Genomic DNA, 25,583 nt, shown 5'->3' on the forward strand with positions numbered 1-25,583 from the left:
CATACGTATAAATGTGACAACTACTATTGCAAACTAAACAATTTAAATGTTAACAATATGCCATTACCAATTTTGATGTTCCCTATAACATATTTGGTTAAGGTAAATTTTAACCATTTTCTCTAACTTTAAATACTGATAACTTTCATTACAACTTCTTTTAACGTGTGACTATTATTTAATGTTAGTTGCTATCGACTTATCCATGCGAATACTAAATATTTTTTCTCTTGTACCTTTGAATCTTAATGTTCAATATTACCATTTTAACATTTATATATTTGTTCTTTTTAAGTCAGTTATTTTATACTTGTAATCATATGTATATAATCGAAATGTTTAATGGGAAAAATAAAAAGTTCATACTTAATGAAGAATTTTCTGATTATTACTCTTATCGCTAAAGGAATACATGCACTTGCTTGTCAAGATATCAGGTGAAGAGTGAAAATATTACTTTGATAAAAACTTTTTATTTCTCATTTTATCAGTATGAATATTATCAATTGATTACTAAGGTTTTCCTTACAGAACTAAGTCCAAACACGATTTTATTCATATAGTTTCTAATATAATTAAAAGCCCAAATAAGATCATATTTAGACTCATTTCCGCTAATTAATTGATATTACCTTTGTAAAGATATAATGGGAAGTATAAAAAGTTTAAATTCGCATTAATGATGATACATCGATGCACGTTTGACGTCGCATTTAAGGTTCGGCTATTTGATTGCTGTTGTTCTGTCTCGCTCATTCTTCATGCTGTGGCCTATTCATTATTCTTTTTAAACGACACGATTAAGTTCGACCTATTCTAAAAAAACAAAATTTTTTACCATTCCTATAATTGAAATATCAAAACCGAACTTGGAATCCCACAACTGGTCGTTTCGAGATATTAACAATGACATTTTAATTTGGTTCTCTCACAATCACAAAATATTTATACAAACGTTAAACAATGCACTAACAAGAATATTACGTAAATTGTTTAAATGCACATGTGCTAAAGAATAATTTATTGAAACAAAAATATACCTAAATACAAATAAAATCATGCATCTGAATATTAATTAAGTGTTAAACAATTATCAAAACTTTAATCTTTTTATTTGCATTTATAATTTTTAGGATTAAGATTCTTGGATCTTCGAAATCTCGAATTTTGTTGCGACTTTTGTTAGCCCTCTCCTATTTGAGCTTTTTTTAGATCCGTCACTGGGTTCAAGATAAGTCCCATCGTGACAAAATAATTTATCCCGCCATAAACTGATCCACGTATGCATTCGGTGGAGAATTGATACCGATATATTTCTGAATTTTGTCTATTATTGCACTTTATTTTTTCTAACAACATATCCTTTAACATTAAAATAATTTATTTCCGTGAGAGCGGAATAAATAGTATGAGTATTTTGTCAATATGTAACTCGAAAGTTGTGCCACAGACATTTGTATATTTACAAACAACAAAAATTACAATTATATACATTAAGTACCTATACAGGATGTATCATACATTTGGGACGCGTTATATTTCACATTTAATAAGAGATATAACTAGATTGTAGATGGAAAAGTTTAATGACAATGTTACAAACGTATATTCGTTTTTGTACTCGCATCAATTCTTCGGAGTATTTTGTGTAAAAAGGTATTAGGGTACAATGTTTATAAAATCAATATTTTGTGGCACATCTCATCTTTTTGATAAGTCGTACATTTCGTGGAAGACATTCCACACGCATATTTATTGTAAATACTTGCGAACGTAAGCATACCAATCAACGATCGACAACGTTCGACCTTTCAAAGGCAGATACACTAATGATCAACAAGATTCAATTAATTACTGATAGTTTATCGTCATGGCAAAGTTAAAATTCGACTTATCAACAAAGTGAGAATCTCACGAAATATTGACTTCTTAAACATTGTGCTTTAATACTTTTTATGCGCAATATTTTGAAGAATTAATGCGAGAAAAAATACGATTCCTTTAAAAATAATACATTTGTGTTTTTGCTTGCATTGTATTTATAGAAAAAGTGTTGTACAAAAATAAATACTGCCATACCACACAATTTTTCCCTTAACTGTTTTGTTCTGTTTCTTACCAAATTCAAAGTACAATACGCCCAAATTGCGTGCTACATCCTGTAAGACGTATCTGTTACGCGTGTACGAATTCAGTATGTTTGAATTCTATTTTGTTCACTTTATGCTTCGAATTCTGACATGATCACATATTACATATTTTGAGTATAATATTACCCCAATGTTTTTTGATGCACAGCAACAATTTACATGTAGTCATTGTCAATTTTATGTAACTTTTTATGTTCTCCATTTACATACCATATACATGTTTAAATATAATATCATGGATATGTACGCGTACATGCGTGCGTGCGTGTGTGTCTGTCTCTGTTATTTTACAATTTTGATATACCGATAGAAATAATATATTTGAATTGATTTTCTGGTTCAATAGTCTGCAACTAAAATATTTTTCTTCGAAATTTATACTATCCTCTTTAGAGTACAATATAACCAATGATATTCTAGAATAAGAATCTCAGACTGTTTTCTTAAATTTGTTTTCCGGAAAATGTAATTGAAAATAAGTTGAAAACAACAATAATATAATATTGCATTATGTATGTACACATTAAAAATGCAGTAAGCGATACGCAATAATTACTGGTAAAATTAACAATTGTCAGTATGACATTATAAGAATGTTTTCATACCTCTATTTACACAAAGTGTTCCAGGAAATATCCAGAATTATATTAATATAATATGAGTATTTGGATTTCTGTATGTTTCTGATTTCTGCAACTGCTTGATTGCTGAAACTTTTGAATAATAGAGAATAAAATAATCTATTTTTTTCTTAAACTAAAACTTATCGATCTCATCAATTTTACCTGTAAATTATAAATAATTTACAGTAATGCACAATTATACTGTATAAAAAGTATAAATGTGAGAAGATATACATTAGAAATAAAATCTTTAATATGATTATTTTCTGTAGAATACAATTCGCTTAAAAGCATTGACATTTTTTAAAGATTTGTATACAACTCTTGTAACAAGTTAGCTCGTTTTTACAGTTCCAGTTACTTCTAGTTAATAGCATAACAAATACGATTTATATTACTTTTAGTCGCCATTTATTGCTTATATAACCATTTTTATTTGATTTTTCATTATTCACAAAATAATACGTGATTTTTATCATTCATTTTCAGTTCAATGAGTATAAATGAACGAAGGATGAAAAATATATAACAACTAACACAGCTTTAGAAAAATATAACTTAACAAATTTTAATAAACACCAAGTGTGCATGAGAACGTTGTCCATTATTAAATAATATAACATTAATAATAAAGTTAATTAATAAGAATCTAACTGTCACAAATCCTTATCTGAATAAATTAAGTGTTTATGTTTGCTCTAGACAAAATAAAAACAAATTTCAAATAAAAAAAAAATACAATTTTAAATATATAATGAGAAATATTTGATCCATTTCTGATTGTTTACTGTTACTGTAACTGTTATCTAACCAATGTTGATAACGGTTAATATTGAATATTTCATTAGAAACTGATAGAAATTTTTATACAATAATTATCAAAAACTGAAAACATTTTTACTATTTTAAAAAAATTATTTTCCAACAAACAAATACGAAAAATTTTAGACCTATGTTATAATTGTATTTGTCAAATCGTGACAAAATAATCTTCATGTTACTCGTTTTCCAACACACGCAGCGAAGAGCAATAACAATGGATTAGTATTTTACAATATCGCGTGTAAGTTATAAAAAAAAAGCATTAGCAAATTCAGTTCTTTCCATTAGGGACTGTTTTCTTTTTAAATATCATAACTTGTAACATTTCGAAATAATCTTGTATGCTCACAAACTGTTCAGTCATTAGCGTGTTCTTATCGAGAAATAGTACCTCAACTTCAACCTATGATACATTGTGTTGTAATTCTTAACTGATATTTATGTTCAAGTAATTTCAGATAGATTATCTTACTGAAAATTGATTTTGAAAAGATGTATGTTTTTCAATATCATGTATTACAAGGATTTCACTCAAGCAGGATGTAGCTACAATCCTACTTAGGAAATACTGCAAGATCATGATAAGAAAGGAACTACTAAGTCCTCTTTGTGCTCAACTTTTACATCTTCTAATGCTGTCACAGCTTTATTGAGCATTTCGGTAATCTATAAATATAATTTAAATAATTATTTATTGAACTGCTTAAACGAATAAATTTGTTCCAAATTGATAAGAGCCATTTTTGATCCTTTGTTTCTTCATCATTCTTTTATAATACTTCCAAAAATATTACAATAATCCTTCGCTTAATTACGAAAAATCGCACGTACTAAAACATCCGAAATACTTCCAAATGTAGCATTTATGAATACAATATTTGCCAAAAGAACTCAGAACCAAAAACTACCCTTATTGATATCTGTTCTTTTTATTTACCAATTCATGATCTCCGGCAGAAATAGGATCAGCTGCTAGTATTTTCTCTGGAGCTGGGATATCTTTAAGTAGGCAAGATGTACTATCAGGGACTTTAACTCCTCCAGTTTCTATACGCTTTGAATATGCACGTGATCTATCTATATATTCATGCTGCTCCAAATTATGCGAATCTAATGCCCCAACATCTATTACATTGCTGAAAAAAAAATATTTATTTCTATTTTATTCATTTTATGATGCTATTGCTCAAATAAATATATAAAAATGCAACAAAAACATAAAACCCAACGAACACAAAGAAACACTCACGCTGCAGTTTCATGTAAAATTCTATTTAGTGCACTTTGTTCATCTGTCTTCTTGGGTGCAGAACTTGCATATTGATTAACATAATCATCACTGGAAGAAAAAGCAAACAAAGAAGCTTTATCAAATTTTATCTAATATTATAAGTAATAAGAAATATGTAAACTTAAGGAAGAATAATAACATACCTGTGTACTCTGGGTATATTTGTATTATTACTGACAGGGTCTACCAACAAGTGTGTCCTTTCATTTATTTCTCCGCTCTAGACAAAACAATTTCAGAAAAAATTAAAAAACTACATTTTTTTTTTCCAATTGTTATAAATTGAAATTGCGTTTAACCGCTGGTCGTTCGAAATTGATATTCGTCAAGTAGGCGGAATCACGATAAAAGTTTATACGGTTGAAATGCATATCTAATGACGTGTGATAAGCCAAAGTTTTCAAAACAACAACAGCAATTAAAATATTTCATTTACCTGCGGTCCGCTGTCCTCTTTACAAAAACTATAACAACATCCCATACTTAGACGATTGATAAACTGTTTTCAACAGTAACACGTTGTTGCGTTCGTATGTATAAGAATCATGAACAGAGGATATAACAACAAGTTTTATTAAGAACAATATATGCCATGAATACACACACTGCCAAACTAACTCTGACTCCGTACTTCGGGAACTAACTAGGGAGATTCCCTAGAGGGTGGCCACAACGTATTATGTTTTATCTTATTCCTGTAAACAATCAGTTGAATCAGATCTATACGTACCGGCAGTACTTTCTCGCCCACTGTCTATAAATAAAATATACATACTACGAAGTGTGACAAGCTTTTCAAACCAGATATGAAAACTCCAATGAGAAGGATCAAGCACATGTGACATGTGACATGTGACGAAACTGGCGTTCTTGGCGTACTAGGCTTGAATAACATAACCGTATTTATTCTCAGTGCATACAGTTTACTCTATTTTACTGTAACATAGATTATTTAATCTATTTAATACATAGTTTTATGTCATATAATATTGCACACAATTTACATACAATTACACATGTTCTTTTATTTAAGACAGCAGTGTATTAAATTAGAAGTTGATTTTTAAATTAGCTATATTATTCGTTTACATTTATTCATCTAAACGAGTGTTAAATAATATTCTGCAGTTAACAATAATATGCAATATATATATATACAACATTAATAAGCTATCATAATTAATAATAATTACACTATGTCAAGTATAAAGGTATGTTTTTTCGATTTATTTTATTATCAGTATACGTATTGTGCATTTCAATTTGTTGTTTCACTTTCAGGAATTGCCGGAGTTACAGGTCTTCAAAATAGTATTATTTTATTGCATAGTAATAATAGCCTTACCTGTCTTGTTATTCTTTGTTAGCAAGATTTTTATTTTTGATGGTACGAAAGCAACTAATATTATCTGAATATTTAATTCTGCATATTACATTTTTGATTTGCAAAACATATTTTACCCTAGCGTTCAATATCTATGAAATACAAATAATTATTAAAAAAAAAATGATTTATATACACATATACATAAAAATTAATTGTAACTAATTTGTTCTATTACTTGAATGTTACATCTTTTCATTTTTTTTTTTTTCTTTAGAGGTTAATAATTCCCGACTTTTATATACATTAGCAATGTAATACTTAGTGAATTGGAATGTAGCATACATAAATTGTCCAATAGATTACATTTATATATTCCTTTCATTGATCACTGATTAGCATGCTTTATACTGAACTATACATATATTTACGAATCTAATTATTTTGGTACTTCAAACCGAAACATATTTTTATACATTTTAGGTTTATTGGGGCTGAATCATGTCCCAAGCAATGTATATTCAGCCGGGGTTGCGATTGTTGCGTTACACTTGGCCCTGGGAGCTTTTATATATCGCGCATATTTCGATGATCAGTCGAAGACACAAACGAAGCGAGATTAATTCTTTGTTTGCGTTTCACAAATGTATGTAATTAAGTACACCTTCTTGATAACACATTTATTCGCGTATACTTATTGAAAGAAGGATGTTACATTATCTTGCATTACAGTCTGCAATTCACATACTTCTTTGTCAATATTAGGTAATATTTCTTTTTTTTTTTTATTGAATATTGTAAACTATGTAGATGGCGCATAAACCTGTACTGTATCAGTTAATGCAATATAACTGCTAAATAAAAAAGCAAAGACATTCCCACACAAAACTTGCATATTGTACAGCACAAACTTTGTAACATACATACATCTATGTAGAATAGAATTCCATCACATTCTATTTTATATTTAAAGAATTTTGTAACAGATTGTTTTATAGTGCCTCTATATATTATACCAGATGGATAAATTAATTGTAGTGCACTTTATAATCACAGTACTACGACAATCAGGGGCGAATTTATAACATATAGAGCTTTAGGCTGTTGGTACTTGTACCTTCTTAACAAAGTTGTAGAAATAACTTTTAGGAAAAAAAAGAGTGATAATGTATTACAAAAGCGCTTAATACAAATTCGCCCCCAATGATACTGTATAGCAGCATATACTTAATTTTTCTTCTTTTTTCTATGTAAAATAAATACAACAAATTAATTGTGATTAATATACAAGGTAACAATACCATTCATTTAATACCAATGAAAAACAGTACCTTAGAAAAAGTATAAGAACTTTAAAAAAAAAATACTTTCTTAAAAGGCTGATGCACTTTAAATTATTTCTGTTGTACGACACGGAATTGAATTAAAACAGGGGAACATTTTATCTTTATGAAAGGCTACGAATTATGTACAACATTATATCTAACTATAATTTTGTTTTTAGAAATTTCATATTATCAAAGTTTGATAATATTTCTGTTATAAAATGTACATAATTTAAATCTGTAGCCCCATTACATACGCCACTGATGGTACTGCAAAGCAAATCCTGGAACAAGCTTAATAAATTTCATTAATGAAATATTAATTTATTTAAGTATTATAAATGCAACAAAAGTTTGTGTGACAGAATATTTTGCTGTCGGCCTAAGGAAGTGTTGGAATGAATGCTTATTGTATTATTAAATACATAAGATCGCCAGCGACATTAACTACTTCACAATTTAATTTAGTCATTAGTTCTAACTTAGCATTTGTCCTAAATATTATAGCTCGCAAAGTATTAAATCTTTCCACTGGCAATAAAATCAGAGATCTCTTCAAAAATTCCAGTGATAAAAATTTTGTTACACTTTTTTCAATAGTACATTAAAAGTTGAAGAATTTTTTAATTAAATATTAGAGGCAATATATTTTTTGAAAAATAGGGCGATGTATTTTGTTTTAAATACCGTTCAGTGGTATGTTACTTTATTGAGTAGCATACAGATTGAGCTGTTTATTTTTTATTGAACAAAAAAACTCAAAAAACAAAATGGAAAATGTACAAATGTAGTAAAGAAAATTATCATTCTTTTATACTTAAACTAACATCGAGAAATAATAACACCTTTTAGAGAAATTTTTTAGCTTGCATTCTCAATTACGTGTCAAATTTTATAATATTTATTTATTCAAATGAAATAATGTTCGTCAAAGTAATTGAATGTAAAATGAACAAATACACAGACCTCTTATGGCCTACAAAAATTTCTTCAATTTTCAACATACTTGTATTGGTGACACTTTGCCCTTAAATATGTCAACTTATCACATCAATAACAGTGAAAGGAGAAAAAGAAAAATCAATCGCATGTGCCAACGAAAACGTTTCAGGTGCTTTTGTGGCATGATAAAGATGGCTTATATGATGAAATAATTTTCATTATTTTAATCATGATAGATTTAATAGTATTAAAACATAGAAAATGGGATGACTGTTACTCAATGTCCATCTCTTCTTCCGCGGGTTGTTGTTGATTAGCCTGAGGATGACCATCACCTTGGCTGTTTTGATTGTTCTTCTGATCTTCATTAGGTTTATTATCTTTTGGTTTTTCTTCCTTTGGAACCTCGACTTTAGGTTTTGGTTTATTTAGAATTTGAAATACAATATTATCCAATGTCTGTGAAGTAAGAATGAAAGGTATGAATAGTATAATTAACAAAGGTGATTACAGTATTTTATATGCATTAAATACCTGTTTTTCTGCGCGCAATTGTGCTACGGTGATTGGTGGTTGTTCCGTACGGTCTGTACTAGCAAGAAGTACGCGTTTTTCTTCGAGCCATGCCCATTTTTCTTGTACAGTTTTTTCAACCTTCTTCACTTCTTCCTCCGTTAAGTGAGAATATTTATCATCTTTTCCATTAGACGCTTTAATGAGATCTAGTCCTTTTTTAGCTAGTTGTAATGCCCCCGCCAATTCTTCTAATGCGTGATTTCTTCCTTCGAATTCCATTCGCCTTTCTTTGATTGGTTCACCTTGGGACTAATAATAATAATAAATACAACGTTTCAAATTACAAACATGAAATATGTTTAATACATGCAGGACAACAGCAATATTCGCGAAACCCTTGATACAGTTAATGCTTGGTATGATAAGTATGTTTCTACTTTATCCGAAGCGTTTTTCATCAATGATAATTATTTCTAGTATTTATAATTTATTTAACCCCTTGCACTATTTTCACGAGTCTGATTCGTGATGAAAATTTTAGGCCAAACTTGAATATCACGAGTCGAACTCGTAAATATCGATATTCCGTCGATCGACATATCGTGTTTCAAGTTCCGATATTAGGGGTCGTTCCGATCAATCGGGTGTATGGGTTAGGCACGGTTTCTTCCGAATTTCAGCGTAGTGCAAGGGGTTAATCGATATGTTAAAGATTGGAAAGGCTACATCATAATTCTATTCTTCAATGCTGGATTATCATATTTTATGTTATACAAAAACTAACTATAGGTCACGTCCTGATTTTACATTATTTAAATACTGAATAGAAATTAAGTGCGACTCACCTGAAGGAGTGATAACCGTTTTGAATAAACTTCTCGTTGACAATCTTGGCCTTCTTCGTAAAGCCAAATTTCTGTCTCTTCTAACATACGACAAAGTGCTTCTTTATTTGCTTCGGTAACAAATGTAGCAAATTGATCTTCTTCTGATAATTTAGCGCGTAAGTCGTAAACATATTCTTCTAATGCGTTGCGGGCATCGACACGTTCTTTTTCTTGTCTATCTTCAGCTACCATTTTACCCTAAAATGTACGATGTACATCAATATATAAAAACTTAGTTAATATGTGTATGTATACCACAATTACTACTACAATATACCTCTTTCTCTATCGCGTTATCCAAGTCGCGTTGAGAAAGTCCACACGAATACGCTTCCACTGGTAAAGTAATAGTACGAATAGGAATTTTCTTTTTACCTTTACCATCTTCACCCTTGTCGTCTCCCTAAAAAAAAAGAAGAGAAAAAGACAATATAATACATAACACAAATTAATAATTATGATTTATTTTAATTAGTATAAGCTTGCTTATGAAAAATTTTACTGTCTCATACTTTTTTCTTTTTTTATGTAAACGTTGTGAAACATATATACAAAATGCTTAACCCCTTACGCTACATGAATTCTTTTTGTAAATAGAAAAAAAATTCTTTTATTCGTAGATACTAATAATTACAAGCGGAACATATAAGATAAAGTATGAAGATAAAAAGATAAATTCATGCTGAAAAACAAAACGAACAGTCTAATCAAAATTTCTGTCTTTGTTTAAATAAATATATATTACACATTAATTGTATCACATTATAATTGTTCAAATATACATTAAGTTCTTTTTGAACGATGAAGGTGAAAGAATAAAATAAACAAAAATTATTATATAGGGTGTTCGGCCACCCCTGGGAAAAATTTTAATGGGGGATTCTAGAGGCCAAAATAAAACGAAAATTAAGAATACCAATTTGTTGATGGAGGCTTCATTAAAAAGTTATTAACGTTTAAAGTTCTGCCCGTACTGAATTTTTTTCTCGAAAGTGGGCAGGATTTCGGGGGTAGGTCTATTCACCAAAAATTATTGTAATTGAACTCCGCAACCGAAAATAATTTTTCCAGAACGATTTGAAATTTTTTAATTTTGTCGAAAAATTTCATACCTTCTCGAATTTTTTTCTAGAAAGTGCGTAGGATTTCGGGGGTATATGTAATGACAAAAAATGATTACAATTGACCCCCGCAACCGAAAATAATTTTTTCTGAACGATTTGAAATTTTTGAATTTAATTGTTAATAACTTTTTAACGAAGCCTCCATCAACAAATTGGTATTCTTGATTTTCGTCTTATTTTGGCCTCTAGAATCTACCATTAAAATTTTCCCCAGAGGTGGCCTAACACCCTGAATATGTCATATGGTAAGGGGTTAATGTTAAAAGACAAAACAAACCAGATTTTGCAGTTTTGTACATTCATTTTGAAATATGGATTTCCTTGAAATTATTGATCATTATTAGTATAACTTAAAATTATAACATATAAAACAAAGATAACAATGCCACGTATCGATAAAAGAAATATTTGATGCAAAACACGTATGCAAATTGGAAGGTAGGTAATGATAGGAATGAGCGGAGGAAAAAGTGGGGAATATTTTTATGCGAACAGTTTTCAATTCGTAGGTGCTCTAAATTTTAAGTTTCCAAATAAAAAACTATATGCACGCATAGAATGTGATTAAAATTATCATTATCATATATTGCACGAATCGAAAACCGAACCGCATTGCCTGCCTTCACAATTTTAAGGTATTGATAATTGTTCCATTACTAAAAATTACTGTCTCTTTTCCTTCTGCGACCCAGTGAAAAGAATAACAGAGCAAAGACAGACAGCACGGCGTGACACAGCTGTACCTTGGACCCATATGCATAAAACGTTATTATGAAATCAAATTATGCATATTCTTGCATCTATGAATATATCGAAATATCAGTTTCTATCTGATTAGAATTAACTACTTTAATTTAATTAATTTTTTTCATAGTTATTATAATTAGCCGAGTTTGCAGAAGAAATCGACACAGACTTAAGAACCCTGAATATAACTAAATGTCATGCACTAACAGAACTACAATAAATAACAAGCTTCTATAAGTGATGCATAAATTGCATTGTACATTTTATGCTTTTATATCCTTAACATTTGATCACTTTATAATAATACTTAAACATTTAAACGAACTGAAAAACAGAAATAACGGAAGTTAATTTACTATTTTATGCTTTTATCATTTTAACATAACTTAATCATAAATGTTTGTTTTTTTTTCTTAAATAAAAAAGGAACAGATATCAAACATGGATTTAGTGTCAAATTGTAATACGTAATTATTACAATCATGCAGGATATTTGAATTTGACTTCAACCGCAATGATCTTAAAACAGATGACTGACGATGCTGACGTGATGAAAGAAATAAAAGATTTATGTCATCTTTACGCATAAAAAGGTATTCGTGTAGCCATTAAAAATTACAACAATGCAATGATCTAAGGCAAAAGTCAGAAATCATTGCATATGTTTCAGTTAACATATGCATATGGGTCCAAGTAATGATAGTGTGTCGCGTACCGAGCTGAACCAAGAGCGAATCCTGGAGGAGTAGGAAGGGGCACAACCCCTCGAACCTCTTCCACCATCATCAGCATTTGAGTTCCGTCGTGTTTTATCCATGCTCACCTAAACCACAACAAACTCACATAGTCATGCACCAGACACTCATAAACATATGAATTTTGTACTTCTATAAAAATTTGTTTCAAATAGAATGGATCTGGTGATTTTATTTAATTCACACTTCTTTGCAACTTAAGTTTTAACTTAAGTCTTAGACGCGTTTTGAGCAAAATCAATTTAATTGGGTAAATATTATCAAAGGAATACATAGACAGGGTATCTTACCCAAAACCAAGCCACCTAAATATCTTCACCGATTGTGATGATATAAAAATATACGATATGTAAATTGAATGGTATGAAAAAGATTTTTTTTTTCAAAGATCATTTTTTCCTGCGGAGTTTTCAAGATTATTGATATTTTTTCTTGCTACATCGTGTAGCTGATGTTAAAACACGCCCAGATATGTACATAACAATAACCTTGAATTGATCTTTGACTCTGAAAATTACAATAAAACGAAATTTGTATCTATCTAAATTGCGAACTTTAGAAACGCAAACAACGTCCGGAATTCTGTGAATGCGATTAAACATGTTTCCTATACAAATGGCGTGAATACTTCTATTAGCAAATTAAGTAGCATCTGGATTTTCATGGAGAAAATTTTGGAAATCACATGAATTTTATGTCAGTGCTTACAGTAATGTGAAAATGATAAATCATTTCTTAAAAGAAAGTTGTTCATTAACGAGCCATTGCCCATCAATCACGGCCAACTACATTGAGAAATATGAATTACTGGTCAGCAGAAAACTCACGGTGGTTAAGACAAGTGGATACACCGTGAATTGTGAATGTTTGGTGTGGCATCTTAAATGATCAGACAATTGGTCCTTATTTTATAAATGGAACATTAAATGGAGTGAATTACGCAACATTCTTACATAATGAGTTACAAATGCTTCTACGTGATGTACCATTAGATATAATAATATTCATGGAAGAATGGGGTATCAGCACGACGATTGTCCAGCTCATTCTGTACATCTTGCAAAATAAATTTTAAATACAAAATTTCTAAATTACTGGACTAAAAATCATGAACCTGTAGCGTGACCGCTTTGCAATCACCGGACTTCACACTAATGGATTTTGTGTATGGGAACATTTCAAACTAGTTATTTTCAAGATCAAACTTCCTAGATAATACCTAATTGAGTACTATTTGTAGTGTGATAGTACAAATTGTTTCGTCTGTACAGTTTGCGAGTTAGATAGACAAAAATTTTGTTTCATTTGAACTTTCAGAGTCAAAAGTCAATTTAAGGTTATTGTCACATACATGTATTATTTATTACACGATGTAGTGAAATAAAATACACTCATATGTAAAAAAAATATTGATAACCTTGAAAATTCCGGCAAAAAAAAGAAAGATGTTTTCTACAACATACTTAACTCTCATTATCATTCAAATTACACATCAAATATTTTTTATATTATCAAAATCGGTGGAGATAGTTAGGTGTCTTAGTTTAGGCAAGACATCCTGTGTATATATATATACACATACTATTTCAATCGCAATATCATTCGAATATACCCATTCTTGCATAAAAGTTAATTTAAAACAGTTTTTCATATGCATATAATTATTTTTCTTTTTTAAATAAATAAAGTCATAGATTACGTACCTCAGGCGCTGGTGGTTCATTGGCTTGTGCTTCTTGATCAGGCTTATCTTTTTTATCTTGTTGTTGATCCATATCCATGTTATTTTGTTGAGTTTGTTGTTGTTGTTGCTGCTGCTGTTTTTCTTCCTCTTCTTTTTCTTGTTGTGTTTGTTCATGTTTTTCAATAAGTGATGCAGAAATAACAGTGAGGATTCCATTTAAATTAACCCTAACTTTCACTTTCACTTTCGAAGATTCACCTTCTGGTGTTGGTTTTACATTTTTAATTACAAACACACCTATAAAAAATATTATTAGGTATACAAGGATATTACGAATTACTAGAAAATCAAAATCAAGTACATACCAATGTGTGTTTCGGGATACGACTGTGGCGGTGTACTGTAACTAGCAGTGAGTGAAAATGGACTTGATCGATAAAATGTCAACATCTTCGAGAACGGTACGGGATGATTATGATCAAAAATCTCCATTTCACTGAAATAATAGGTATTATACAATTTAAAAAAATGTTATCACTTAAATATGATTAAAGGGGCTTTTCTGCCTGTCTGAGTAAAAAAAATCAATTTTGTATTAATATTTTCTGGAAGTTTAAAGTATTCGGAAATCCCGAAATTTTCAGGGCCCCGTATACTCCTAATAAATAAATATATAATATATCTACTGAATAGTTTAATAATAAAATTATTAAATATGATCAAGTTTTTCAGTCAACGAGATAGAAAGCTTTTTTAAACAACATGTAAAATGTGAGGTAAATGTACCCTTCTTCGCCTTGATTAGCATCCCATGTTAATTTAATTGGATATGGTTGAATATCAGTCACTGCAAAGTCACGGACTCTTACTGCAGGACTTAACATTGCACACTGAAGCGCGCATCCACGAGCAACAGCTTCATCTTGATTCAGTGTTGTAGACCCAGTACGGCCGAATACTTCCTCTACTATTCGTTTAATAGCGGGAACACGAGTAGAACCACCCGCCAATTCAATCGAATGGATATCATCCAATTTTAGTTCTACAAAAAATATTACAAGTTGAGAGATTTACTATTTTTCAAATTTATATAAAATATTTGATACGATATTTTAAACAAAATTTTATGAAAAGTAAAACATACTAGAATCTTCAAGGCACTGCCGCAAAGTTAATTCTACGCGTTTGAATAAATGCGCACACATTCCTTCCATATCAGCTCGTTTCATGTCACCATGTACATCTTTCTCATCCATGAAACATTCGATATTAAGAGGAAGCGTCGTTGAATTGGCTGACATTTGTTTCTTCAACTTTTCTACCTCTCCTAATAACCTTAAGTATGCACGTGGATTGGTATGTGCATCAATATTGTAACGAGATCGAAACTCTTTACAAAAGTGTTCTGCTAAAATAGAGTCTATATCTCTACCACCTAATTGACTGTCAGCTGAACTTGCTAACATCTGCAAACAATATTTATGAAATATATTTTTTGTATTCTAATTGTTTATTTCTAAGATATAAGAAATTAACTTTGAATTCAGAAATTTAATTTGAATTAATTCAAACTTGTTACTCACCTTCAGTTTTCCTTTGTGGAATGCACAAATGCTTACTTGTAGGCTAGCATATCCACAATCGACAAATACTACATTTCTTGGAGCTGCATCGGACAATGGTAAATCTTGTTTGTAAATACCATAGCACAAAGCAGTAGCAGTTGTTTCATTAAATAATCTAAGAACATTTAAATCTGCAATTCTTGCAGCATCAAGCAATGCTTGACGTTCAGCTTGTGTGTAATAGGAAGGAACAGAAATAACACAATCATTAACGACAGTTTGAAGAGCAACTTCAGATATATCTTTTAATTTTGTAAATAACATTGCAGTTATTTGTTCAGGTGTAAATATGTGTTTTTCTCCCAAGTATTGTACCTGAAATTTTGGAACAAATGTAAACAATTTTTATTTTTAATTATTATCATTGTTACAATGTTTGATCTACAAATCACAAGCAATATGATTCATCATGTTTTAACTGCTCTAAAGAGATATAAATAAGATACGAGACTCCATAAACGTGAGAAACCTGGCAAAATGCCCAGATTACTATTGAATTTAGTCACATTAAAAAGAACATTAATAGCATGTACATTAAATATATTATGCATATATCTTAAATGGGATTTAAATAATATTAAAACAGCATAGAATAATTACAAAGTTGTTCTTTAATATGTATTATTATAATTATTTTAATTATTGATTAAAATGATAATACTACTTCCAAAATTTCTATTTAAATTTTAATATTGACAAACATTATCAGAACATTAGAATTGTATTAAAAACTTACATGTATACCAATACCTCCATCTGGCTGCTGAGTTACCGTAAAAGGTAACATTTGAATCTCTCGCTGTACTTGTGGGTCATTAAACTTTCTACCCAATAATCTTTTGAATCCAAAAATAGTGTTTTTCATATTGGTTACCATTTGATTCTTGGCTGCTACACCAAGAATTCGATTTTTCCAACTAAATGCTACGCATGATCTAAAACCAATAATTAATCCTATTAGTTCTAATATTAATAAAATGTGTAAACAATTTTTTGCTTACAAGCTACTAAAATGAATTAAATTTTATATTAACTGAATATGTATATACTGATGTAAAACAATGATTATTTTATTATGTACAGGCATGCATACACTAATCAGACCATCCCAAAACTATATTTCTACTACTATTCCACTTATATTAGATTGAAAGAATGATAAGAAAAAGTTGCTTATCATTCATACACATTTTTATTTTAAAATTCTATGAGGTATTAGAGGATATAAAATGAGATTACTATAAACTATAATATAAAATTAATTTTGGAATATCATTTAATTTGCCAAAATGATTGCTTAAGTTATATATATCTATATAATGGTAAAGGTAATAACACATATCAAGATCTTTGATATTCCAACAACTTACAATTAATACAAATGTTTTAATATTTCTCACAAAATTTGTTAATATCATTATTTGTACATTTGGAGTATTTTAAAGGTATCATGGAAGAAAATGAAATAGAACAAATGTGTTTCTTTGCACTCCATTAAAAAATGAAATTAATGCACTTAAACACATAAAATGAGTTTCTAACTTTCAGATCATTTTTTAAATTGAAATCGCGTGATTTCTTTGTTCTTTGTACAAAGAATAAAAGTGAAATATTGCTAAATCAACACTTTACATTAATACATTCGCTAAAAAAAAAAAAAAAAAAAATTATATTTTCATCTAAATCGGCCGTGGATTCTGCCTCGAACAAATATATTAAATTTTAAATAAGACGGTAAGAAATAGCTCATCGATCACAACTACGCTATGGACTTTTTTGTACTTCTTAGGCATGTGAAAGTAAGCGAGATATCCAAATAGACAAAACGGTTTGGACATAAATGACACTGATAAAATAATCGCCTACGAATTCTACTAATCGATTCACGTGACATTCAATCATTTGTTGTTTTCATTCCATTTCTGTTTTTTTCACGTAAATTTCCATGGTAAGATTCGCGAAGAGGAGAATACTCAAGGACCGGTGCGCACCGGTATCACACAGTGATAGACAAACAATTAGGAAATGATTATTCGAATAAAAGTAACTTACGGTGTGCTTCGAAGACTGTAATCGTTAGCTATAGTTTCAATGCCTCCCGCGCGTGCTACGGCTACATAACAGCTCTCGTTGCCAAAGTCGATTCCGATCACGGACATAGCAGCCATGGCTGATAAACTGGTTCGACGTTTTCTTCACGACACTGAATAAGTTATCGATCTTAGACCGTGAATTCGATGTTTATCCTCGAGAAAAGATATATAAACGATCACCAAACGTTCTACTTTTGCGTTTATAATTAACGTGAACGTTAAATTCACAATCTCCCTTGTTTCTAGCTCCAATCACGCAATAGACTGAACGAAATGCCCTCCGCACGGTGACTGTGATTACTTCCTTCTGCTAACTTCTGCTGTAAATTCACCAATCATGGCGCTGCAGTACACAACTCCTATTGGTCAGTCGGTTGCTCTGGAACATTCTGGAATTATGCGCCATCGAAATCTTCCTCCGTGAATAACGTCAGCTTTCTCTCTCGAAGGGTCGAAAGTAACGGATCAATATGAAGCAGAAATCACCAGAAAGAAATTACCAGATCCGTAAATGAAAATGGGATCGTAACGATGAATTCTTATTTATATTTTTTGTGTATATTGCCCAATTTTTTTAGAAATTTCAAATTTATATATATGCCTAGGTACACATTGTGGATGGGAACGATTGGTTTATATACCAATATGTCGGTCGTGAAACGAATTTTCATACTTTTGATACGTTGGTTTTAGAAATATCCATTTTGCAATGATTTAAGTCTGATGATCGGAATACAAATAGTTGAAACGATATTTATTTACACGACAAATTGTATTTTGTATTCTCATTGAGGGCGTTAACGTTTTCATTTACGTTAATATTGTATTTTACATTTATGTAAACTTTATATTATGTAAAAAATTGTTATTTATTATATGTAAATACACGAATAAATACTACTTTTCAACACAAATTCAAGCTAAATGGTTAAGATTATATTATTGAAATTTCCTAAAATGTTTGAATGACGGCACTACGATAGCTTTTCTTAAAATAACAGAATTAAAAATATATTTAATGTAAATGGTATAGTTATAAGAAAAATTGGCAATTATTCAATGATTTTACGCATCGATAAGTTAGTAACAAGCAACGTTATGTAGGTACTTTGTGATTCTTAAAAAGTCACATGGTTTAAACGCACAAGCATCTGTCAAATTTGTATAAAATGGCACGTTTATATAATTTGCGATTTAATTTAAGTATAAAAAATGTTAAAAATTCAGACATTTTATTAAATAATTCAAATGTAAAGAAAATTAGCGAGTCAAAAAATATTCTATATCAAAATGGTAAAGGTTATGTACAACTCTATTGGAAATTGAAAAGACACATTTATCCATTATATAAATTATTAGTTATGTTTACGCCAAAGTATGTTAACTCTTCATTAACGAAGACAAAAATAGTATTTAATACGTATAATGTTAACTATAGAAGGAAATATTACAAGAATTTAGGATTTATATTGAGTGGTTTTGGGCTAACCATAGCTTTTTGTGAAGCATCAAATTTTAAGCCAGGTATGTATCTCTTATATTACAAATTATATATTAATAAATAGTAAATAGTCCGTAACAACTCATTATTCATTAACAGAAAAACGATTCTTTCGAGCAGTGCAATATGAAAACATCTCTGAATTAGAAAAGGTAAATACAAAGACTATTTTGTCATACGTATGTACTAATAATTAATAGGATTTTTGGTTATAGCTTTTAAAAGATGGTGTTAATGTAAATACACGCCATGCATTGGGTTGGACAGCATTACATGTTGCTGCTATTAATGAAAAACTAGAAGTATTGAAACTGTTAATAAAGAAAGGTGCAGATGTTAATGCACCAGATGAGTTTGTCAATGTTTATAAAACTGCTATGGAAAAAGGGATACATTCTTTAGATGGTATAACTTAAGTTGCATGAAATATTATTTATTATACATTATTATGTAATCAATTGATTGCACTTTGTTTACATGTTCGTAATACATGTATATCTTTTCAAAACTTTCAGTACTCATGATAAGGGAAGAAGAATTTTCTGACCGTTTGAACAATAGAGCTACATTTAAAGGTTTTACGCCATTACACTATGCAGTACTGGCAGATTCAGAGGCCTGTGTAAAAGCGTTGTTAGATGGAGGAGCAAATCCAACAATAGAAAACGAGTCTGGTCACCGCGCAGTAGAATACGCTAGAGACGGAAAACTTAAAGAAATGCTAACGAAACATACTTTAAAATATGATGGAATAATGAAGGAAAAAGTATATATGTTCAAAGTTTAGCTTTGACTTCTACATAGTATTATTTTTTATCCATGTTTTTACTAAATATTGTAAACAGGAAATAGAAGAACGTCGTAGATTTCCAATAGAACAACGCTTAAAACAACATATTGTTGGACAAGAAGGAGCAATATCAATTGTTGCATCCAGTAAGATTTGTATTATTAAATAAATAAATGTAACAAATTAAAATGAACAAATTAAAATTGTATAAAACTTTGTATGACTGCAGCTATTAGGAGGAAAGAGAATGGCTGGATCGACGAGGAACATCCGTTAGTATTCTTATTCTTAGGTTCGTCAGGAATTGGAAAAACTGAATTAGCTAAGCAGTTAGCTGCATACATCCATAAAAATAAACAAGATGGATTTATTCGATTGGATATGTCCGAGTATCAGGAGAAACATGAAGTTGCAAAACTAATTGGAGCACCACCAGGGTATATATCTTATTTATATTATATAAAGTATATTATTTACGTAAAGAAATATTATTTTATTTCAACGTTATGTGTAGATATGTAGGTCATGATGATGGCGGACAATTAACAAAACTTCTGAAAAAATGTCCAAATGCCGTTGTATTATTTGATGAGGTCGACAAAGCTCATCCTGATGTATTAACAGTTTTATTACAACTTTTTGACGAAGTAACGTTACTTTTGTAATTGCATATTTATATTGTATCGAAAATTCATCATGCTAAGTTGTTACTGTTAATTTTTTTTAGGGAAGGTTAACAGACGGTAAAGGAAAAACGATCGAATGTAAAAATGCAATTTTTATAATGACATCGAATTTAGCGAGTGAAGTAATTGCCGAACATGCAATACAGCTTAGAGAAGAAGCCGTACGTGCTTTAAATCTTAGACTTGATGCAAATTCTGACGAGGATCAGGCCCCAGAGGAAATCGAAATATCCCGTAATTTTAAGGATAAAGTGGTATGTATTAATTTGTTCGATGTACTTTTTGGAAATACATATGTGTATTGCGGTTTACTTCATTTAAAATCACGCATATATTATAGGTGCAACCTATATTGAAAACTCATTTCCGAAGAGATGAGTTCTTAGGAAGAATAAATGAAATTGTTTATTTTTTACCATTTTCTCGGTCCGAGCTTATAAAATTAGTAGCTAAAGAATTAGACAATTGGGCAGTGCGCGCGAAAGAAAGACATTTAATAGAATTGAAGTGGGATAGAGAAGTTCTCTCAGTTTTAGCAGATGGATACGATGTTCATTACGGTGCTCGTTCTATCAAATATGAAGTAGAGAGACGTGTTGTCAATCAATTGGCCGCTGCTCACGAGCGAGGCCAACTTGGTACGTATATTCCCATCTTACAATGATTCATAATCATTTCAACTACTTTATAATAATTCTGTTACATTTAGAAAAAGACTGTTGTGTACTACTTAAAGTTAAGTGGCACGAAAACGGTGCTCGTATAATATTATCAGTACGATCCAAAGGCGTAAAAAACTTTGTTGACATTGCAGACACAGATAACTTGATAAAAAATGTGAATTCTGTGTTTTAATATTACCCACGATTATTTTGGGCGTACAGCTACATTAAACAAAGAACATGTATTATTATAGATAGTTTGATCTCATAATACATACATAAAAGAGATATTGTAGTACAAAGAAATGTAACTACTCACAGTAATATATGTATTATTTATGTATAGAAAGATAAGTATGTTGAATATGAAATTATTTTCGTAAAACAGAAATACTCTCCTTAATGCTCTTATTATTATGTTCATATAATGTCCATACATAATGAAATATTAAGTAGAATTAAAACAAAAACAATGTATATTATTTGTCCAACTTTTTCTTCCCTTCAATTCCATTTTAAGAAGTTGACACCATTTTTTTTACCTTCATCCTCGCTGTTAAAGATAGTTTACGAAGTGAAACATATGATCTTGACGGAAATAAGTGATTCTTTATTTTCAATCGAATCATGAAGATACATTACAAGAAAATATCGGTTATACGTCACATTTAGGATACATTGTACATTTGTTTTTTTTTACGACGTAATAAGACAAGAGACATTCTCGAAAACGTCCGGAAAATCTGCCTCGTTCATCGACAGGCTGGTTATGCTGTAAACCGCATTTCTTTCTTCGATTATTTGTACTACGAGAATCATATTTCGATCTATCGATCGTTGACAACGCAACAAGCCAAAGCTTCTGATATTTTCGTTCGTCATAGACTACAAGACAAATTCAGGTCCGATAACAGAGGTTGCCTATTGATTTTAAAACCTATTCGACGCATCGATAGAACGGTCCTTCTCAAAATCAGCATATAAAGTATCGGTGATAGAAGCACGATATAAACGTGACGTTCGAAGAAACTTTTCGTTTCGTACTTACGTGAACTGGGACACATGAAACTTCACATTGCCATTTCTTCACAGCTATTACAAGTGCACTACCGACCACAACGATATATTAATAACGTCGAAGAACAATAAAGAACGAATTAGAATTGAATTTGCTGCTATAAGTTCGAAAAGTTGAACGAACAGAGAATTAATCATTCATCGTCCGTAATAATGTATTGACGTTAAAAGATATCATTTTGAGCATTTGTTAAAATAAATTTTGTTTCGCTATTTAGTCTTACTTGTCGTAAATGTTTTTATGTTTGCACGTTTATAGACTTTTTATTATTATAGGTAATGTCAGAAATTTAGAAAAAGAATCAGTCAAATAGCATCGTTTCCATTAGTATGGCCGGTAGTGTGTATCGGAATGTTAAAAACGTGGTTGCATTAAACATCCAACATGATTGTTTATACGACACGATATACATATAAGAACATTTTTATAATAATATGTATATATGTCTTTTTAATATAAATACCATGTACCTTCTGTGGTACGTAGAATATAATAGAAATACTGTTTAAGTATAAGTTAAGCGTACAATTCGGACCACGCTCATACAGTCAAGCGTACAATTCGGACCACGCTCATATAGTTAAGCGTTTCTTCCCAACGAAACTCTGTAGTTTTCCATCATTTTTACGTTTCACGTAAACATATCGTTATGTTTGTATTTATAATATACATATACATGATATATATTTAACATACTTAACGATGATCAACATTTAATTTATATACTTTTCGTTTTTCTTCCATCGTTTTTCATTTCCATCTTTCTCGCCAACTAACCAGAAACATTTAATCACTGTAATACACGTACGAGAGCCTAAAATATTTTATGATACGGCAGGTTCCTTAATCGAGCTCTTAAATTAAGAATAAATAGATCTAAGCTCTGAAGAATTTTTCAAAATTATCAATATATATGTATATATATGATATGACGAACTTTGGTCGGAAGTGTTCATATTTTCATTTTTCCTCTTTCGTATAAATCAGACTTTAATTACGGCTTCACATAATTCGTTTTGCATTTCCTTGGATCGCGGGGCTCGCGTCTCGCTGTACAGTGCTCAAAGAAGAACGTAAAAAACGAGAGGCGTGTAACTCGTGTTATCACTCGTAACAAGTAAGCGTTATCACTCGCGACGATCGTCTAGCGTGCAATAGCTGAAGACTTCCGGCTGAACGAACGGTCTGCTCGATTATTAACGGTACGCGATTCTCTTATTTTTTTTTTTCTTTGCATTCTCTGTTGCTGCTTTGTGTCGGTTACATACTTGTGAATAGTACTCGACATTTAATAACGATAACGTGGCCAGACTATACTTATTGGTGAAGAATTGTTTCTTAGGCTTTCAATTCACTGTGAACCGTATGCAGGCCGCACCTCGAATGCGGTATGCTTTCCTTGAGGTCAGTTTTGTTGTATAGTACGTTTAGGCTTAGGAAGTACATATGTATACGTGTATACCTCATTTTTTGCAGTTAGTTCAGACTGTAATAAAAAATCACCCGTTACTGGAAGAAAGTATTCGTGCTTTCTTCTCCAATTTTTTTTTTTTCTTTAACATTCGTGCAGTTCGCGATGCATCGAAACGCGCCTTGTCTGGAATTTGTTTCAAGGAAAACACGGAACGGTTCCCTGTAAAATGAAGCATCGTTTAGGTCTTCGCGATCGTTCGGGACACGCGATTATCCGCCATTGTTACCGCCAATTGTCTCGCGCGGTTTTATAAGACACGACTGGCCGATAGAAACAAACATTTGAACCTGCAAGAAAAGAAGTAAACGAAAAAATTCGTCTTCTCGTCCCTGAAGATTATCCACGAAGTTGGGAAGAAGTAAAAATAAAATAAACAGGCCCGTCTAGAAACAAAAATTTCGTAGTCCTAGATGGGAACCGAAACTCATGGAAAGCCTGGCCAGTAAAATATTAATAGGTGGTTCGGGGAGATTGTGGGAGACATCGATCAGTGGGGCAACAACACGATGCTCTCGTGGTTTTCGTTTTCGTTTAGCGGTCTCGATAGTACATCCATAGAAGCGGTTTCACATATATAACATGGCTACTTTGTTTACATATACCGTTTACCGATTAATTTACCCTAGAATCTGATTGTGTGCCAGACCCTGCATCGAGCAGAGAGAGAGAGAGGGGAAACGCGGATCGACGCGTTTATCATTTTACGGGACGATCGCGTTTCCCTGTATTGGAAAGGGTACACGAGTATCGATCGATAATCTAGTGCAAAGTGTGCCACATGGCGATGGTGTCCCTCGGCGATTGGGTCATGTGGAGCCAGTGCTCCCTTCCCTGGCTACCGTTGTACTCGGCTCCTGGTACAGCTCCTGTGGCAGGACCGATAATGCAAGATCCAACGATCACGCTTCCTCCGATGAATTCGTTACTCGAGTCCATTACGCGTACCTTACGAACAATCAGTTTATTATTGGACATCGAACGGAATTACCAAAAACGATTATTATATCGGTTTACCGTCAAACGGATCAATAGCGACTAATTTATATTCTCAGTTGGACGTTTCACTGAGCTTTTCTAGTCAATTTTTAACCCTTTGCGCTCCACTGGCTATGGCAAACATAATATTGGGTTGTTCGGAAAGTAGTTTCGTTTTCTTATTAACAGAGACGTTAATTGTATTTTTAATCAGCCAACTTTATTCTAAACCGTATTTTTATTATATATTTTCACAGTTAACACTTCAAGGCTTGTTTGTCTCTGTGCAATTGTATTCCTTTGGTGTCCCGCCAAATATGGAAAATCAGAAGCTCCATTTTCGGCATACTTTGCTTTTTTATTATCGGAAAGGTAAGAATGCTGTTCAAGCAAGAATAAAATATGGAGAAGATGTTTTAACAGAATAGCAGTGTCAAAACTCGTTCCAAAATTTCGTTCTTGCAATTTTGATATCAAATGTGGCTCACGTTCTGGAAGGTCAGTTAAAG

The 25,583-nt window shown here is 31.1% G+C and overlaps 5 protein-coding genes across 7 annotated transcripts in view; 2 read left to right on the forward strand and 3 right to left on the reverse strand.

Moving 5' to 3' along the window:
* Positions 1-458: 458 nt before the first annotated feature.
* On the reverse strand, positions 459-5,504 carry Lamtor1 (Late endosomal/lysosomal adaptor, MAPK and MTOR activator 1). The gene is made up of 5 exons (XM_076763098.1): positions 5,323-5,504; positions 5,030-5,106; positions 4,845-4,934; positions 4,533-4,731; positions 459-4,261 (listed from the first exon to the last, which is right to left on the reverse strand). The coding sequence occupies exons 1-5, from the start codon at positions 5,365-5,367 to the stop codon at positions 4,172-4,174; spliced, it is 501 nt and encodes a 166-aa protein (XP_076619213.1). The 5' UTR covers positions 5,368-5,504; the 3' UTR covers positions 459-4,171.
* Positions 5,505-5,665: 161 nt separating this feature from the next.
* On the forward strand, positions 5,666-6,889 carry LOC143340794 (vacuolar ATPase assembly integral membrane protein VMA21 homolog). The gene is made up of 3 exons (XM_076763099.1): positions 5,666-6,097; positions 6,168-6,273; positions 6,694-6,889. Exons 1-3 carry the CDS (start codon positions 6,083-6,085, stop codon positions 6,831-6,833), a joined length of 261 nt encoding a protein of 86 aa, XP_076619214.1. The 5' UTR covers positions 5,666-6,082; the 3' UTR covers positions 6,834-6,889.
* On the reverse strand, positions 6,876-18,224 carry Hsc70cb (heat shock protein 70Cb). Of its 2 annotated transcripts, XM_076763096.1 has the most exons (12): positions 17,868-18,224; positions 16,552-16,750; positions 15,774-16,130; positions 15,335-15,656; positions 14,977-15,232; positions 14,556-14,686; positions 14,210-14,487; positions 12,467-12,574; positions 10,158-10,283; positions 9,839-10,078; positions 9,012-9,302; positions 6,876-8,936 (listed from the first exon to the last, which is right to left on the reverse strand). In XM_076763096.1, exons 1-12 carry the CDS (start codon positions 17,981-17,983, stop codon positions 8,751-8,753), a joined length of 2,610 nt encoding a protein of 869 aa, XP_076619211.1. In that variant the 5' UTR covers positions 17,984-18,224; the 3' UTR covers positions 6,876-8,750. The 2 variants fall into 2 exon arrangements, with proteins under 2 accessions (XP_076619211.1, XP_076619212.1); XM_076763097.1 differs by lacking the exon at positions 12,467-12,574 and having other exon boundaries at positions 17,868-18,223.
* Positions 18,225-18,943: 719 nt separating this feature from the next.
* Positions 18,944-21,966, forward strand: LOC143340826 (mitochondrial disaggregase). Its single transcript, XM_076763164.1, has 10 exons — positions 18,944-19,432; positions 19,509-19,561; positions 19,625-19,814; positions 19,925-20,175; positions 20,255-20,345; positions 20,429-20,636; positions 20,714-20,846; positions 20,927-21,139; positions 21,226-21,523; positions 21,595-21,966. Exons 1-10 carry the CDS (start codon positions 19,078-19,080, stop codon positions 21,738-21,740), a joined length of 1,938 nt encoding a protein of 645 aa, XP_076619279.1. The 5' UTR covers positions 18,944-19,077; the 3' UTR covers positions 21,741-21,966.
* A 180-nt stretch (positions 21,967-22,146) lies between these two features.
* Sytbeta (Synaptotagmin beta) overlaps positions 22,147-25,583 on the reverse strand; it is a 165,380-nt gene continuing 161,943 nt past the window's right edge. For both annotated transcript variants that reach the window (XM_076763181.1, XM_076763180.1), the window contains exon 10: positions 22,147-25,044. In XM_076763181.1, coding sequence (XP_076619296.1) covers positions 24,859-25,044 — 186 coding nt within the window. In that variant the 3' untranslated portion in view covers positions 22,147-24,858. The remainder of the gene's footprint in view (positions 25,045-25,583) is intronic.

Source organism: Colletes latitarsis, chromosome 4, assembly GCF_051014445.1.
Source record: "Colletes latitarsis isolate SP2378_abdomen chromosome 4, iyColLati1, whole genome shotgun sequence".
Taxonomy (NCBI): domain Eukaryota; kingdom Metazoa; phylum Arthropoda; class Insecta; order Hymenoptera; family Colletidae; genus Colletes; species Colletes latitarsis.

What these genes read in the sequence shown, in the direction of transcription:
- Lamtor1 (XM_076763098.1), bottom strand. Translation starts at nt 5,367, where the DNA reads ATGGGATGTTGTTATAGTTTTTGTAAAGAGGACAGCGGACCGCAG. An exon ending in AATATACCCAGAGTACACAG is followed by an intron (nt 4,935 to 5,029) that starts GTATGTTATTAT and finishes TTTTTCTTCCAG; the next exon opens with TGATGATTATGTTAATCAAT. An exon ending in CTGCCGGAGATCATGAATTG is followed by an intron (nt 4,262 to 4,532) that starts GTAAATAAAAAG and finishes TTATATTTATAG; the next exon opens with ATTACCGAAATGCTCAATAA.
- Hsc70cb (XM_076763096.1), bottom strand. Translation starts at nt 17,983, where the DNA reads ATGGCTGCTATGTCCGTGATCGGAATCGACTTTGGCAACGAGAGCTGT. An exon ending in TCCACAAAGGAAAACTGAAG is followed by an intron (nt 15,657 to 15,773) that starts GTGAGTAACAAG and finishes TATTGTTTGCAG; the next exon opens with ATGTTAGCAAGTTCAGCTGA. An exon ending in GTATCCCGAAACACACATTG is followed by an intron (nt 14,488 to 14,555) that starts GTATGTACTTGA and finishes TATTTTTTATAG; the next exon opens with GTGTGTTTGTAATTAAAAAT.
- LOC143340826 (XM_076763164.1), top strand. Translation starts at nt 19,078, where the DNA reads ATGGCACGTTTATATAATTTGCGATTTAATTTAAGTATAAAAAATGTT. An exon ending in ATGGAATAATGAAGGAAAAA is followed by an intron (nt 20,176 to 20,254) that starts GTATATATGTTC and finishes TATTGTAAACAG; the next exon opens with GAAATAGAAGAACGTCGTAG. An exon ending in GTAATTTTAAGGATAAAGTG is followed by an intron (nt 21,140 to 21,225) that starts GTATGTATTAAT and finishes CATATATTATAG; the next exon opens with GTGCAACCTATATTGAAAAC.
- LOC143340794 (XM_076763099.1), top strand. An exon ending in CAAGATTTTTATTTTTGATG is followed by an intron (nt 6,274 to 6,693) that starts GTACGAAAGCAA and finishes TATACATTTTAG; the next exon opens with GTTTATTGGGGCTGAATCAT.